This window comes from Musa acuminata, chromosome BXJ2-7 (assembly GCF_036884655.1).
Source record: "Musa acuminata AAA Group cultivar baxijiao chromosome BXJ2-7, Cavendish_Baxijiao_AAA, whole genome shotgun sequence".
Lineage (NCBI taxonomy): Eukaryota > Viridiplantae > Streptophyta > Magnoliopsida > Zingiberales > Musaceae > Musa > Musa acuminata.
In genome coordinates this window covers 34,125,129-34,140,531 of record NC_088344.1, presented here as the reverse complement: position 1 = coordinate 34,140,531, position 15,403 = coordinate 34,125,129, and the positions used below count along the sequence as shown (strand labels likewise).

The 15,403-nt window shown below is 39.4% G+C and overlaps 3 protein-coding genes across 4 annotated transcripts; 1 reads left to right on the top strand and 2 right to left on the bottom strand.

The window, feature by feature from the left end:
* Nucleotides 1-6,648: 6,648 nt before the first annotated feature.
* Nucleotides 6,649-9,594, bottom strand: LOC135617731 (protein ENHANCED DISEASE RESISTANCE 4-like). 2 transcript variants are annotated; one of them, XM_065118265.1, is made up of 4 exons: nt 8,788-9,594; nt 8,360-8,552; nt 7,777-8,284; nt 6,649-7,698 (listed from the first exon to the last, which is right to left on the bottom strand). In XM_065118265.1, exons 2-4 carry the CDS (start codon nt 8,535-8,537, stop codon nt 6,843-6,845), a joined length of 1,542 nt encoding a protein of 513 aa, XP_064974337.1. In that variant the 5' UTR covers nt 8,538-8,552; nt 8,788-9,594; the 3' UTR covers nt 6,649-6,842. The 2 variants fall into 2 exon arrangements, with proteins under 2 accessions (XP_064974337.1, XP_064974336.1); XM_065118264.1 differs by having other exon boundaries at nt 6,649-8,284.
* A 284-nt stretch (nt 9,595-9,878) lies between these two features.
* On the top strand, nt 9,879-11,848 carry LOC135617733 (mannan endo-1,4-beta-mannosidase 8-like). Its single transcript, XM_065118267.1, has 5 exons — nt 9,879-10,394; nt 10,458-10,652; nt 10,731-10,853; nt 10,928-11,139; nt 11,213-11,848. The coding sequence occupies exons 1-5, from the start codon at nt 10,023-10,025 to the stop codon at nt 11,607-11,609; spliced, it is 1,299 nt and encodes a 432-aa protein (XP_064974339.1). The 5' UTR covers nt 9,879-10,022; the 3' UTR covers nt 11,610-11,848.
* LOC135617732 (serine/threonine-protein kinase STN8, chloroplastic-like) lies at nt 11,820-15,174 on the bottom strand. Its single transcript, XM_065118266.1, has 4 exons — nt 14,526-15,174; nt 14,030-14,203; nt 12,586-12,990; nt 11,820-12,339 (listed from the first exon to the last, which is right to left on the bottom strand). Exons 1-4 carry the CDS (start codon nt 15,117-15,119, stop codon nt 11,986-11,988), a joined length of 1,527 nt encoding a protein of 508 aa, XP_064974338.1. The 5' UTR covers nt 15,120-15,174; the 3' UTR covers nt 11,820-11,985.
* Nucleotides 15,175-15,403: the final 229 nt, after the last annotated feature.

Genomic DNA, 15,403 nt, shown 5'->3' with positions numbered 1-15,403 from the left:
TTGTTGATAAGTCTTTATATATATATATATATATATATATATATATATATATATATATATATATGATAAAACTTATTTATTTATAGGAACATGAGAGTTATCAAGTTCAATTGTTGAGGATGCATTGTATGTAATCTATCTAATTTACTAGTGGTTTATTATTTTTATAATCTTTTATTTTATGATGATTTTTATCATCGTGTAATCTCTCCAGTTTTACTAAAATTTAAAGTTTATAATTATTTTCATCCATGTGATTATGAGAAAGGTTTAAGTCCTCCTTTTTAATCAAATTTAATTCTCTTAACATCTTCTTAAACTTAATTTATTTTTATCACATATTCCGAGTGATGTCTTCATCATCAAAAATATGTTAGGTTTAGTGAAAATATTTATAGCTTGATCATCGAATTTGATGTAGTTCAATTAAACTTCCTCATCCTTGATTTTATCTCGAATAAAATGGTAATTAAAGTCAATATGTTTGTTTTGTTCATGGAAGACCAGGTTCTTGGTCAATGTAAATACTAACTTGTTATCAACATTTTTCTTTGTAACTTGATCTTGTGAATAATTAACTTCGTTCAAAAGCTTTTTTAGTCATATAGCATGACATACACATGATAATACCACTATATATTTCATTTCATATGTTTATAATAAGATTGTTTCTTAGAATATCAATTGAGAACAATGTCGCCTATATAAAAATAAAATCGGTTATACTTTTTCAATCTTCTAGCCAACAAGTCAAAACTCATTAGAAAGTGAATATAGTAGACCATGAATTCTAGTACCTTTGATGTAGTGTACAATTTTTTAGCTGCTTTCGTGTATATCAACTTTGGTTCTTTTATAAATCAGCTTAATAATCCAATTTTATATAAAATATCTAATCTCATGCTAGTTATGTATCTCAACCTTCCCACTAAGCTTTTGAAATAGATTAAACCATTGTATATCCTCCTTTGTATATCCTTCTTGTAAAATGAAGATACATTCTTTATTTGGCTTCACTTTGATACAAGATAAATAAGTCATGAGTCCGATGTTGATTATTTTACATTTTTTTAACTATTATTTTGCTTGAATTCTTTAAACATAAGTAAGTTACTTCTAATAAAAATAAGATCATTTATATACAAGCAAATAACTAAGATATCTTTATTTTTTTTTACCTTCTGACAAATAGCACATTCATAAGGATATTGTTTATAATTATTTTGTTTGAAGTAGGCATAAATAACAAGTAGCACATTCATAAGGATATAGACATTCATAAGGTGCTTATTCTATGCATATTTTTTCTTTAAGAAAATTATTCAAAAATATGGATTTAATATATATTTAATAAATAAATTAATTATTTTATACAGTAATGAATATAATCAATCTAATAGTTTTCATTCATGAATATAATCAATCTAATAGTTTTCATTCAAGAAAACGGGGGCAAATACCTTATCATAGTTGATGCCAATTTTGTTGCTTACAATTCATTGCCATCAATTTAACTTTATGTATTTTTCTTGTAAACCCATTTCATACCAATAGAATTTTTTATATGAGACAATGATACTAGTTTGACTATGTATAAAGAGACATACAAGAGATAACTCATCTATTACTCTTTATAAAATTTTTAGACTTTTTATTTTTTAACAAACTGAGCTATCTTCTGATGATAATTGTATAGGAAAAAAGATGTTGACAATGATGATGGTGAAGTAATTTCAAACTTTATTTGCTTTTGTTCACTTTCATGCAACTCTTCGATATTCTTCTATCAATTCTATACATCTTCTTCATTAAACTCTACATCCTTAATTATAACAATCTTTGAATTATTATGATCAAATAATTTATACGCCTTAGATTTAGGATCATACTTAATGAAGATGAGTTTGAAACTCTTGTCCTCTAACTTGGTATTTTTTTGAAACATAGGATGCTTGGTTTTGTTCTGGTCATACATATTATGGAGTTTTGTTTTCCAAGCTTGATATAAGGCATCAATTTAGGATGTAGATGACACAAGCCATCTCTTCCCTCAAAACTCTAGCATATTTTTTTTGTCTTGATCATAATTTTCACCATGTTAAAAATCATCTGTGTTATATTCATTTTACAGATTTTTAAATGCTTTAGATGTGAATTCACTACCTCAATCAGAGTAGATGGTTTTGATGCAAAAGTCACTTTCATTCTCCATAAAAGTTTGGATCTTCTTGAATATAACAAAGACTTCTCATTTTTATTTCGAGAATAAACTTTAAGTTTTTCTTCTATAATCATCAATAGAAGTTAAAATTTAGTAATATTTATCAAAAGATGTTGTAGCAATAAGACCATGAACATTGATGTGAATAAGTTGAAGCGGCTAATTTACTCTAAAATTTGTCTCATGCAAAAAAACTTGTTCTTTATTGTTTGGCCAAAATAAGCTTTTTACATATTTGACCTGGGTATTGTATATAGAAAAAATTATTTATCCTTTTCTTTAGTGATAATATGTTGAAATATTTGAGGTTCAAGTATCCATGACGAGTCATTCATACAAGTTTTTAAACATTGTGTCACATCATAATTAATGGTTAAGATAAATAATATATTATTTGACGTCTCTAGTTGAGTAATTAAGTAATTTGTATTGATTTTAATAAAGAGTTATTTGTATTTCATATGAATATCATAATAATTTTCTAATATTTGTTTAAGACTATAAAAATTATTCTTCATATGTGGCATATAATAAATATTTGAAAGAAATTGATGACTTCTATCTTTGAAGCATATAAAAATATTATTTTTGCCTCTCACTAATACTTGTGAGGAGTCTTCGACTTATTCATTTACTATTTCATCCAACTTTAGGAATAAATTTTTATAATCACGTGATAGCTAACCCCGGTATTTAAGTATCACTTGTCTTGAATAATGATATCTTCTTATTTATATGCTAGCAATGAGATAGAATTTTCTTAAGAATATTATTCTTCATATCTAATATATAATAAAGAAATTAATGACTTTCATCGTCAAGACATATTAAAATGTTATCTTTGCCTCTCATTGATACTTTTAATGAGTCTCCAAATAAACTTATTTATTTACTATTTTATCCAACTCTATGGATAGATTTTTGTAACCACACATGTGATTGCTAGCCCTTGTGTCTAAGTATCACTCGCTTTAAATGATGATATCTTCTTATTTATATGCTATAAATAAAAGAGAATCTTCTTTGTTCTTTTCAACACAATTAGTATTTTTCTCAACTTGATTGTTCTTATTATAATAGCATTCAAAAACATAATAAATTTTTTTTATAATAAGTATTGAATTTTGGAACAATTATACCTTTGGCCTCTTGTATCTTTTTTTTCTTGTTCTTATTTTGGACTTTGATCTTTTTTATTATTTTTTTCCCTTCCTTCTTGACCATGTCCTCTAAGATAATCATGACCTCTTCCATGTCCTTGACCTCTTTTATAACCATGATCACTTAGCTTTTATTTTTTTAATAAGATTTTTATTTGGAGAACTTGTTTCACTATATTTGTTTTTTTTTTATTGACTAAATGTTAATGTGCTTGCAAAGAACCCATTATCTTATTAATAGTTATTTAGTCTAAATCATTTGATTTTTAAATAGAGATCATAAAAATATTGAACTTTTCAAATATTGATTAAAGTACTTTTTGGACCATATGTATATTTCCTAAATTCTCATCATTTCTTTTTGATTGATTAACAATAATAAAAGCTCTCCTAAAATAATCTAAAATAGTCTCAAACTCATTTATTTACCATGAGTTTTGATGAATTTTTTTTTCATCTTTTTAACTCCTTTGAAAGAGTTTTGATGAATCTCCCAAGTATCTTTAGAGGTGTTGCCAATTGTAATTTTCTCAAAGTTGCCTTCATCTAACCCTTCGTAGATAAGGAAGAACACATTCTTTTTTGTCTTCCTCATGTTATTCAAAAAAAATCTCTTTGGTTTACTGTAAAGATGACATTATCTTAAAGATCCTCATAGCTTTTTTTTAACACTTCCCACTTGTGATCCAAACAAGACCATCATATATGATGCTCTATATTTTTTAGTTGTTTTTTGTAAGGTGAGACATTTGAAGTTAAATGCTATTAGCCATTTCGACTTAGCTTTGATATTACTTTGATAGGAAATAGAAAGGATAAGATAGAGAAAGTCCAAGAGGAAGAATTATGAGATGAAACAAGAGACAAATTAAAATTTTTATTTTTTGAGATAAGTCTTTAAATTTTTTTTTTCATGATAAACTCTTCCATTTATAGGGTCATAGATGAGAGTTTTGTAATTTAATCGTTAAAGCTACTTTCATATACTTTTATTATATGTAATTTATCTAATTTACTAATGATTTATTATTTTCATAATATCCTTTTTCATGGTATTTTTATAATAGTATAGCCTCTCCATTCTCACTAATGATTTGGGGAAGATATCTAGTTTTACTTAGTTCAATCGGGATGTATATTAAGAACTTATTCTATCTTAGATGTTAAAAATACATCGTGTTGAGCTTGAGTTCTATTTCTTATCTAATGATCAATATTGGGACGTATATCTAATACTCAAATTTGATTCTCAAAATAGGTTTTGGAGATAAGAAGAGTATTCGATCTTGACAATCATACTCTAGTTTACTTTTTATAGCTAATATTCCTCTAACCATATAGTTAAGGAAATATTCCTTTCTTATTTTTTTTTATAATGTGGCTATCATATGTTAAACTCCATATATGAATGTAAATAGTTTTCATATCATTTACCCTCATTCAAAATTATATTTTTGAATACTTCTAGTGAGCTTTGAAGTGTCATGTCTTTGTTATCTCGATAGGTTAGCTTTTGACGACCTTATCAAAGGTTGTCTGAGTGCTTATATAAATAAACTATCAGGATCATTCAAACTCTTCTCAAAAGCATATTAGGTGAACACTGAGCTTGAGGAGAGCACATCAGGCAACTTGATACTTGATCCGAGAAAGTTGCATTGGGCTACATTTGATGCTTAATATGAGAAAGATGTATAAAGTGACTTAAAATGCTTAGCAATAGAAGGGTTTATTAGACATCTTTAGATACTTAGATCGAGGAGGATCCATCAAACAACCTTTAATACTTAGCCCAAGAAGAGTGTCTTGGGCAACCTTTCATATTTAGTTCGTAGATGGTGCATTAGACAACCTTCACTATTTGGCTTGATGTGGATACATCATATGATTTTTAATGCTTAGCATGAGAAGAGTGTGTTAGGTGACCTGTGATGCTTGAATATTATTTTCAAGATTTCATTAGACATTATGAATTTGATAGAGATCAATAGATATGCTGGTTAGTCTCTTCATTGAGTGAGAAATTGACAAGTAAAAAATCATTAAGTAGAACATTAAAGATAGAGAAGTGAAAAGGCCAAAAGATATACAATGTTTATACTCTATTTAGAATTCATTTTGAGGCAAAAGAAGCCCTCACTTGCATTTCAAGTCTTCTTGAGTTTCTTGAGTCTTAGTCTTCAATCTTTCTATTCTTAATTTTGTCTTGTAACACCTTTCTCTTCTCCTCCTCAGATCAGGTATTATGGGTTCTTCATGTAACTTTTATGAGTCTCAATCTCTCAATTGTCGAATGACCGAGGGACCTAAAGTCTAGTCCTTGGATAGCCTAAGGTTGAGAAGAAAGTTATCATCTTCATCTTAGGAGGGGATACTAGTCATTAATCCAAGAGATACATTCAAAATATAAAAAGTTGCTATGAATATAATTCTACCCTCACCCACAAGTTACTAGTGCGCTTTTGTCTCATGTACTCCAATTTGGATAAGTACGAGATGATTATACCTTGATCGAAGATTTGACTTTATATATAGAAATCTTGATATATATGTCGATATATTGGAGGTTGAGCTTTATTCTTACTCCATTCGCTCATCTCGATATACCTTAGAGAATATCATTCTTTTATATGACATTTAACTTATGATTCTATCTTATTATATTCATTAATAATACAATCATATCATTATAACCTAACCCATAACCATTTCCATTTCGAATTTAGTCTAGCTCATTCTTTCGTTGTCTAATATAATTTTCTTTGTAAGAATGAATGGATCCCAAGAAGCTCAAGCATCAAATTTTGAGTCCAACATGACCAAAGCTAAGCCTGTTTTCATTACCATAATTCACCAATTTTTATTTTGTGGATATCGCAATGTAATGTGGTTGTTGAGGAGCTTCAGATGAAGGTAACGTTCCAACAACCACTTATTAGCATGCATTAATGAAGTTTGTCTTAATTTCCTACGTGAATTTACCTCTAATAACCCACTCGATATGTGATAAAATAAAAATTAAATTTTAATCAATAATTATTATATCATGTGGACATCAATAGCGAGACATATTCCTCTCCGTACCTCAAGGATGACAAGACGAAAAATATTTTATTTATATGATAATATATTTTACTCGATTGATTCACTATCAAAAGCTATATTTGGGTCGTGACAATTGAGGTCAACTAATGTTTAATAAAATTATCGGTCACACAACTTGTTGTCTTGAAATTTGGATTGATGACGGCTTTTCACCCAACAAAGTTGCTGTGTCAAACAATTGCAGCAATCAAATAATTCATTGACATCGTCCATCAGCGATATATATGTCTTACATTTCACAACCGCTAGTCAAACCACTCAAATTAAGGTAAAAAACGAAGAGCAGCTGCTTCCCATCTGTCTTAGTCAACCCCAATTACACGGTGGCTGAATCGAAATAGTCAACGAATCTGTTCTCAATCCTTGCTTCGGATTTGATTCCCCGTGTCCTCTCTCCGCATTCCGGCGGCTCTTCTGGTTCTTCTTGATGATTCGCCTTCCTCGTGGTACGGAGAGCTGCTTCCTCTTCCTGTAAACTCACTGCCGGCACGGCCTGCCTCCGAAGCCCTGAAGGAATGCGGCACGGTTGATGTGTCTTCGTGTTGCTCGTACAGCAGATCACTGGCGGACTGATACCCCATGAGCCGGTGAAGCCGTGGAGCCGCTATGGAGTTCGCGTCCCTTCCCAATTCTGCCTCGTTGTGCCTCTCCACCTCAGGATGAGCTCGAGCCATGGCAGGAAACGGCAAACTGAGAACTTCATGGCAGCCACCGCACTGCAGCTTATGCGCCCGCCTTCTCGATACGAGGAAGTCTGCTGGGAGTTGGAGCAACTTGGTGCACTTGTCGCAGATGACGAAGGGCGAAGCTCCCGAGACGGGTCGACAATGGCGCTTCGGCTTGTCTTTCGGACCAGACCTCTCCGCCTCATGGCCGTCGTGCTTGTGCAGACTTCCGGACCTCGAAGAACGCGAATGCAAGTCATGGACACTTGCCGCGTGCGGTCGACGCCCTTGCAGACAGCGGGAGCAGGAACAGTAGGCTTGTTGTTCGGAGAAATGCCTCCTTGGGAAGGTGGCATTTCTGGCTTGAGCAGCATCCGCGACGCAGAACTTTGCAAGATGGTCTCTCACTTCATCGATCTTCCTCAAGAGTTCCACTTTATCGTGCAGATGTGTGCTTTCGGGCGCCATCCAGTTGTGCGTGGACTGGAATTCGTCGGAGTCGAACGACGACATCCCTCCAACTTCATCGCTGCCGCATCTGGAAGAGCTGCCATCTCCGATGGCGTCAAAGCTTCGCATCGTACGCGAGCTGTTCCTCTCATTTGATGGATTGGGTGCGAAATACCTGGATTCGAGGTTGGCCTCGGCAGAGGCGGCCTTAAAAGTTCTTCGAGACATAGCCAGATGACGAGCACTGCGTCCATCATCTGAAGAAGAGACACTGCCATCGTACGCAGGGGAGCTCATCGTAGCCGGAGACTTGAGAGCATCGTAGATTCCTTCATCTCGAGCCGTGCCAGCCATGTCTTCTTCCTCTGAGGCACTGCTGTGGCCAACAGAGCGAGAAGATCGCTCCACTTCACTGGCTAAATCGGGCTTCGGAGTGTTCTCGACTTGCTCGTTCTCGTCTTCGACTATGCTAGAAGAAGCTCCACCGGCATCAGAGTCGCCGCCTTCGATTCCTTTGCCACGGCGATCGTCTTCGAGGTCATGCATGGTTGCAGGGGTTGTTGCTCTGACGACCGAAGAGGCCGATCCGGAATCTGAGAAACCATGGTCTGATTGACTCTCAGGATGGTCGACTTGGGGCGATCCTGGGGCGGCATTTTCTGCTGTGTCATCTTGATTCTTTGCTGCAGAGCAAGAAATCTCATCAAAACCAAGCATGAGGAAGGCGTCAATTGATGAGGAAGAGGGGAAGAACGTACCACGAAGTGCGATTCCACATCCCCCACACTGGTATACGGGAACATTAGGGTACTCCACGAGAAGCTTATGGCATTTGGGGCATCTCACCAGCCTCGCCATGGTTGTTCTGTGACTCCAACAACTCACAGAGAGAAGCAAGACAAAGATGATGCCTCCCAAACCCCCATCCTCTCTCATGCACTTTTCTGATTGCTGAGAGAGAAGAGAGCAAACGAAATGAATCAGATGCTACATGCAATCAATATATGAAAACCCAGTGATGTTCTCATCCCCTCTCGATCCAACTCGGTGAATCTACCTGTAGATATGTCAACTGTACCAGATCCATGCATGCTCATAAAGTTTTGACAGGAATCATTCAGTGATTCCACCACATAGAAGAGGGAAAACCAAAGAAGATTAGAACCAACAAATAACGGAAGCTTACCTCTCCAGGTTGGAGGCCTCCATCTCTTTCCTTCCTTCTTCTGTTCCTATCTCCCCTCCATCCTCTTCTTAGCGTATGCCCATCTACAGTGGATTCAGATCAAGCAACTGCCCTTTTCAGGTGGACAACAAGAAGGGTAACAAATGTTTTGGTCATAAGATCTTAAAAGAGAGCCATAAGCGACACCAAATCGACATCTAAGATCGTGTTGTGAACGCTGGTCAACGGAAGAACGTTGAGCCCCCTCCCCTCCTCCCCCGTATGAAATAACGGTGTTGGTGTACGAGAGAGCCAAAAGGGAAGACTTGGAACGATTCGGTGAAGTCCACGCTCGATAATCCCCCGGTTCAAGAAACATGCGTTGACTATTATACCCAAATCAATTCCTGTTTCTTTCGCTGTAAATAATTAGATAGGACGAGACGAGGTGGCGCACATCCGAACCCTTCCTCTTCCTCGTGATTCGGAAGCCATGGGATCTTGCAGCTCACCCCGTCTCTGTCAAGCAGCGTGTCGCAACTAGCTTCATTGGGTCTGAAGGCAACGAGAACGAGCAAGACGGAGACGGTGGCGTCATGCATGAACACCATACGTGTTTGAAAAGTATGTTGGTGCACCGTCAGCCACAGCTAATGGTTGACATGGCCTGGCGAGATCTGTTTAATGAGATGGTCAATCCACAGAGCAGATTTTATTTGAGATCAGAAGGAAGATGACGAAGAGTGCGAAATCGTCAAAGCTCGTGCGGTGATTCGTGGAATAGAGGGAACCACGTCTCGGCCTCACGAGCCCTCCGCCATTGGTTTCTGCATCCGAGACCCACCGGAGGGCCACCCTCTTCCCGTGATATCTCATCACGTCGACGCCACCGATCGGACGGTGTACAGTATCCCCATGTCCGATCATGTGTATTAGAAAAAGGATTAGTTAATTATTAGAATCACAGACGGAGGCATACCCAATTAAATACCATTACCACCAACCCACCGCTTGCTTCGTTGCGCTTGGTCCCACGAACACGCTATACGACCACCTCCGTGGGAACGTCATAAACGCACCTTCCATCCCAACTTACACCGCCGTAGCGGGCGAGCCTCCTTTACCTGCTTGGTGGCTCGGGCAGCGCAGAGGAAGACCGACCCGCCGCGTGTTGTCTCTCGCAATTGGAGCGGATCCGTGAATGGGAGCATCCAACGTTCAACGCATAGGACAGTACAGGAATTGGAGAGGATCCGATGATGGGTAGTGTTCGAGTGGGAACCAACGCACCGTCGGTTCGATCGGTGCTTATAGCCTTGGCCTGGGCTGCTGCTCTGATCCGCTACGGGGCACATGCAATGAGCGGGATGGAGGGCGAGGAGTGGGGAGCGGTAGAGAGGAGGGGCACCCACTTCGTGGTCCAGGGCCGGCCGTTCCTTGTTCATGGCTTCAACACGTACTGGCTGATGGTCTTCGCCGCCGACCCGGCGACTAGGTGCAAGGTCAGCGACGTCTTCAAGGATGCCGCAGCCGCCGGCCTCACCGTCTGCCGGACTTGGGCTTTCAACGACGGCGGGTGGCGGGCTCTCCAGATCTCCCCTTTCGTCTACGACGAAGAGGTCTTCAAGGTACCGGTGACCGACCCTTCGCCACCTGTTCGATGTTGGGTCTAAGCCGATGGATCTCATCAGGGTTTGGATTTCGTGGTGAGCGAGGCAAGAACGCACGGGATGAGATTGATGCTGTCCTTGTGCAACAATTGGGAAGATTACGGAGGGAAGGCACAGTACGTGAGATGGGGCAAGGAAGCCGGCGTGGATTTGTCTGGTGATGACGACTTCTTCTCGGATCCCACTGTCAAAAGCTACTACAAAGCCTTTGTGAAGGTAAAACACAGGCGCAGTTTGGGCTATGAGAAGCTAAGGTAACCGGTACCGATCACATCCTCTGCTTGCTTGATTTAGACCGTCATCACCAGAGTCAACACGATCACCAATGTGGCGTACAAGGACGATCCCACAATCATGGCGTGGGAGCTCATCAACGAGCCACGCTGCCCCTCGGATCCTTCGGGCGACACGTTGCAGGTTATGCTTTCGTCGACGCTGCTTGCTTCCACGGTGCACTAACCGTGTTCGACGTTTGGTGCTGCTTGTTCCAGGCATGGTTCGAGGAGATGGCGGCGTACGTGAAGTCCATTGATCCGACGCACCTGTTGGAGATTGGCGTGGAAGGTTTCTATGGCCCGTCGACGCCCGAGAGATTGCAGCTGAACCCGAACACCTGTGCAGGCGACGCAGGAACAGATTTCATCAGGAACCATCGAGTTGCAGGCGTCGACTTCGCCTCCGTTCACGTTTACTCTGATACATGGTAGGTCGATACGATTGCTCGACGGAGCCGTAACAGGTCGTGCTACTCGTAGTTAATGGGTGTCCTCTCGAAGGTTGCCAGATTCGGACTCCGATGCCCACCTGCAATTCGTGAGAGCTTGGATGCATCAGCACATGGACGACGCCGAGAAGTTGCTCGGAATGCCGGTCGTCTTCGGCGAGTTCGGGGTGTCGGTCAAGGATGAGAGGTTCGAGTCCAGGTTCAGGGAGACCTTCATGGAGACGGTCTACGACACCTTGCTGAGCTCCAGGATGAGAAGGGATGTCGGAGGAGGATGCCTGGTTTGGCAGCTCTTTCCGGAGGGAACAGAGCACATGGATGATGGCTACGCCGTGGTCCTCGCCGATTCTCCCTCCACACTGGACATGCTGTCACAGCACTCCAGAAATCTACAGACACACCATTCCAAGGGCAGCTGTGGGAGTTCTGAGCCCCATGAAGAACTCTGAGACTCCAAACTCAGATCCCTGTTGTGATGCTAACTAAAGCATAAAAAGCTCATGATGAGTTACGTAAGTAATACCGTCAGTTGCCATCTTCACCGAAAACCTACTTTCTCCTCGCTGGTGTGCAGATCACAACACACTGTTCATTCTTATCTTGGGTGTCTGATTCACTTCTGTAAATGCCACTGTGTTTGAATTGAGTGCAACATGAAATGAGAGATATGATTGAAGATTGTATTGCAGCTTCAGGTGAACACAATGATGAAGAGTTCATCACAGCAAGTATAAGAAAGGAAAAAAAAGAAGAAGAAATCGATCTATACAGATCTTTTGTAACGAGTAATTATGGGGAAAAGAGAGAGAAAAAAAAAGAGAATAACTATTTGGTAAAGCTTAATTTGGAAAGAGCAGCTGCTGCCTGATCACCACTAAGTAAGAAATATGGGTGCCTCAGAGCAGCAGCAGAAGATAACCGACCTCTTCTTAGAAATCCTCTTTCCGATATCAACTTTGTGGCTAAATCCCAGCCTCGACCAGAATCTAAATCCAGCAACCGCAGGTCCGGGCTCAGGCGAGCGGGAATGGATTCCCGCCATTTGTTGAGATCATAACCAGCTGATTTCAGCTCGGAGTTGAAGTTCTTCAGGCCTGCGCCGGACCTCAAGCTCGGAACTGCCATTTGCATCAGTGTTATTCCGGCTGAGTACATGTCAAATAGATCGGGACTGTTTAGCTACAACAACAAACAAAAGAGGGTGTCAATGTTCATCAGAACCTTCTATGTGCTAGTCAGGAGTGAGATAGAAATCAAATGTCATCATAGAAGAACCCCAATGCATCCGAGTTTGAAGAAGGATGAAACAAATGAAGGTTCACTAAGCATCGAATACGATAAATATCTTTTAATTCCATTTGACAGGTAGACATGTTAAAACCACAGCTAAAAATCAAGCTAACAGAAAGAGAATGAAGAACAGACCTGCCAAAGGATCGGGGAGAGGATGGCGGCAATAGGTTCAGGTGGAGGTCTGGGTGTCTCCTCTGGAAGCACATACAGTTCAGGAGGACAATAATCAGGATCAAGCAAACCACGATCGGGTGTATAGTTTTTGCCGATGCGAAGGTCGGTAGCTGCGCCGAAGTCGATAAGCTTTATCTGTCCCTTCCGTGTCACCACCAAGTTGGAAGGTTTTATGTCTCGATGAACAATCCCGGTATCATGAATCCTCTTGAGAGAAGTTATTATCTGTCGCATGATCTGTTTAATGATGAGGGCACTCCTTTTAACTGAGTCCACTCCTTGGAGGACACGGCCAAACATGATGGACTCTAAATTGAATGGAAAGTTCCTATCCTTAATGTACTCAGCCAAGTTTCGGTCTCCCTAGAACAAGTTGTTAGCAGTGATAAGTAAGACAAAAATAAGTGTCCTAGAAACAATAGCATCCTCCTAAATTTTCTTAATAAGAGATCGGAATGCTAATGAAGAGCAAATTTTTTATTATGTGCATGATGTTCCTTGAACATGAATAGATAGAAATAGGAATAAGATGGATGATATATTTGCAAGCAAGACTTAACTAAAAATTCTACGGTGTTGCTTAAGAAACTATCAAGCATGCATATCGAGAAATGACATGAAGAATAGGACCAATTGCTAATGATGATTGCATAGTTACCAATGGAAGTAAACAAGTGTAAAGAATAATTAATGTTTATCTACAATCACAGTACAATCAGCAAGCCTGCAGAAGCTGCCAATTTGGCGAACGATGAATTAGGTTGTTCTAAACAATTAATTCCATGTTGGACTTGAATCATTCATATATAAATCTTGAAAAAGCAGATACTCATTTGAATTAATTTTCCCGAACAAAAAAATAGACAGAAAAAGATAAGCATGACAAATTATCTTCTAAGACAAGTTAACTTTGTGTGTATTTCTGGGCAGGTTTGCAAGGTGTGATCTCTCCTCCCTTTCTGTAGCCATGCTATTCATATATCCAACTTATGAACTTGCTATGATCTTTGGTCCTTCTTCAATTTCTTTCTTTCTCAAAGAATACTGCAATCAAGATGATTTATAATAACTGCAACAGCGAACGTTTACGTACCAGCTGTCGCAATCAGTCATCAAGTATATTTGAATCCCTCCTCCGGAGCTCGAGTTGATTAATGAAATGGAATCTCAAGTATCAAAGGGTATGACAATGGATTTGTTAGATAAGGTTTCCAAAGCCCAAGTAATTATACACTTTTGCACATAAGCATGTATGTCATCTGGAGTTTCTATCAAACCTATAGTTTGGGAAAGATTATACAGAAAATTAAACCATTTTTGGATTGCTCACACAATTCCAATGATCATAAACGCACATCTATGCATAAACTCTAAAATACAAGTGCTTACTGGATGTTGATACCTCAAATTTCCACACAAGCCATTTGCCCCCTTTGGTGAATTGCGAAGATGTCCTATCAGCAATAAAACTTCCAAGGAACTCAGCGCATGAGTCGGGAGCAGCTCTCGCTACGCGGTAGTTGAACCATTCCTCAAAGTCACCACATTCTTCAGCTCCTTTTATCCCAACCTTAACCTGATAGTAGAAACAACAACATTTTACTTCATAGCCAATGTGCTCATCGATCGCAGTCTAATTGGCATTTCGACAACCACTTAGAAGAACTTGAACTCTAGCTGCAGAAAACAGGAAATTGAATCACAAACTCCTGGACCAGATTTACCACAATTTTCAGCTGTTTGGTACTCCAAATTTAACCTGATACAGAGACTAAAATATTTACTTGTAGCCAATATGCTTATGAAGGGCAATCAAGTATACAGGTAAAGAGCTGAAGAAAGCAGGGAAAGGATTGAAGATCATGTCGTTTGGGCAAAGTTTCAAACAGGTTGCTTGCCTTCTTCAAAATGACCTTCTCCTTGTACTTCTGCTCCAGCTTCGCTCTCCTTCCTCTTCGCGCCACTCCATCTTCCACATCACTACCATTCTTCTCCACTATGGCACCGTAGTATACGATTCCAAAGGATCCTTCCCCCAACTTATCCCCCACAACAAAATCACTCATCTTGAGGTTCCTCTTCCCCAGCAAGCTGTCGATACCCAGCTGCAACGGGGCAAGAACATAAGCATCCACAGCTCCTACGAGAACCCCTGGCCTTACAGTCAGGTAGACCCAGCACAGCCCCACGAAAGCCAGGATCTCCGACCTCTCTATCTCTGGCAATCCTGCAACAACTCTCTGGAACTGAACAAAGCCATACTGCAGGTAGGGAAACAGTGGGCTGGAGACATCCAGGTGAAGGCCGTTCACCACAAAATCGTCAGGAAGAACAACGCCTCCGATCATGGCATTGCACCTTCCTGCGACTTGCCTGGATGGCTTGGGAGGCGGGCTCAGCTGGCTCAGGGAGGTGTACTTGGAAGAAGGGAGCCAGGGGAAGGGGTGATTCTTACCGAGAGAGGTTGCAGTCGGAGGAGGGAGAGAAGCCATGGCTCACAACAGGCGGAAATGCCTGCGTTGGCGGCATAAGGATTTGACGAGGCAGCGGCAGAGGTCGGACTTCCTCCACGTGTGGACCGTAAGGTTATCCGCCACCGAACGTTTTGTAGGGTGCGGCGAAACAAAAAGTGCCACGTAAGCTGGATCATATGGTAATTTACTCTAAATAATTTTCACTAATTGATTTTTATGAGATGATATCCCTCCATTAATAATTTATCCAAAAAATATAAATAAAAAAAATATTTGATTATTAAATCAAATCAATTGATCCG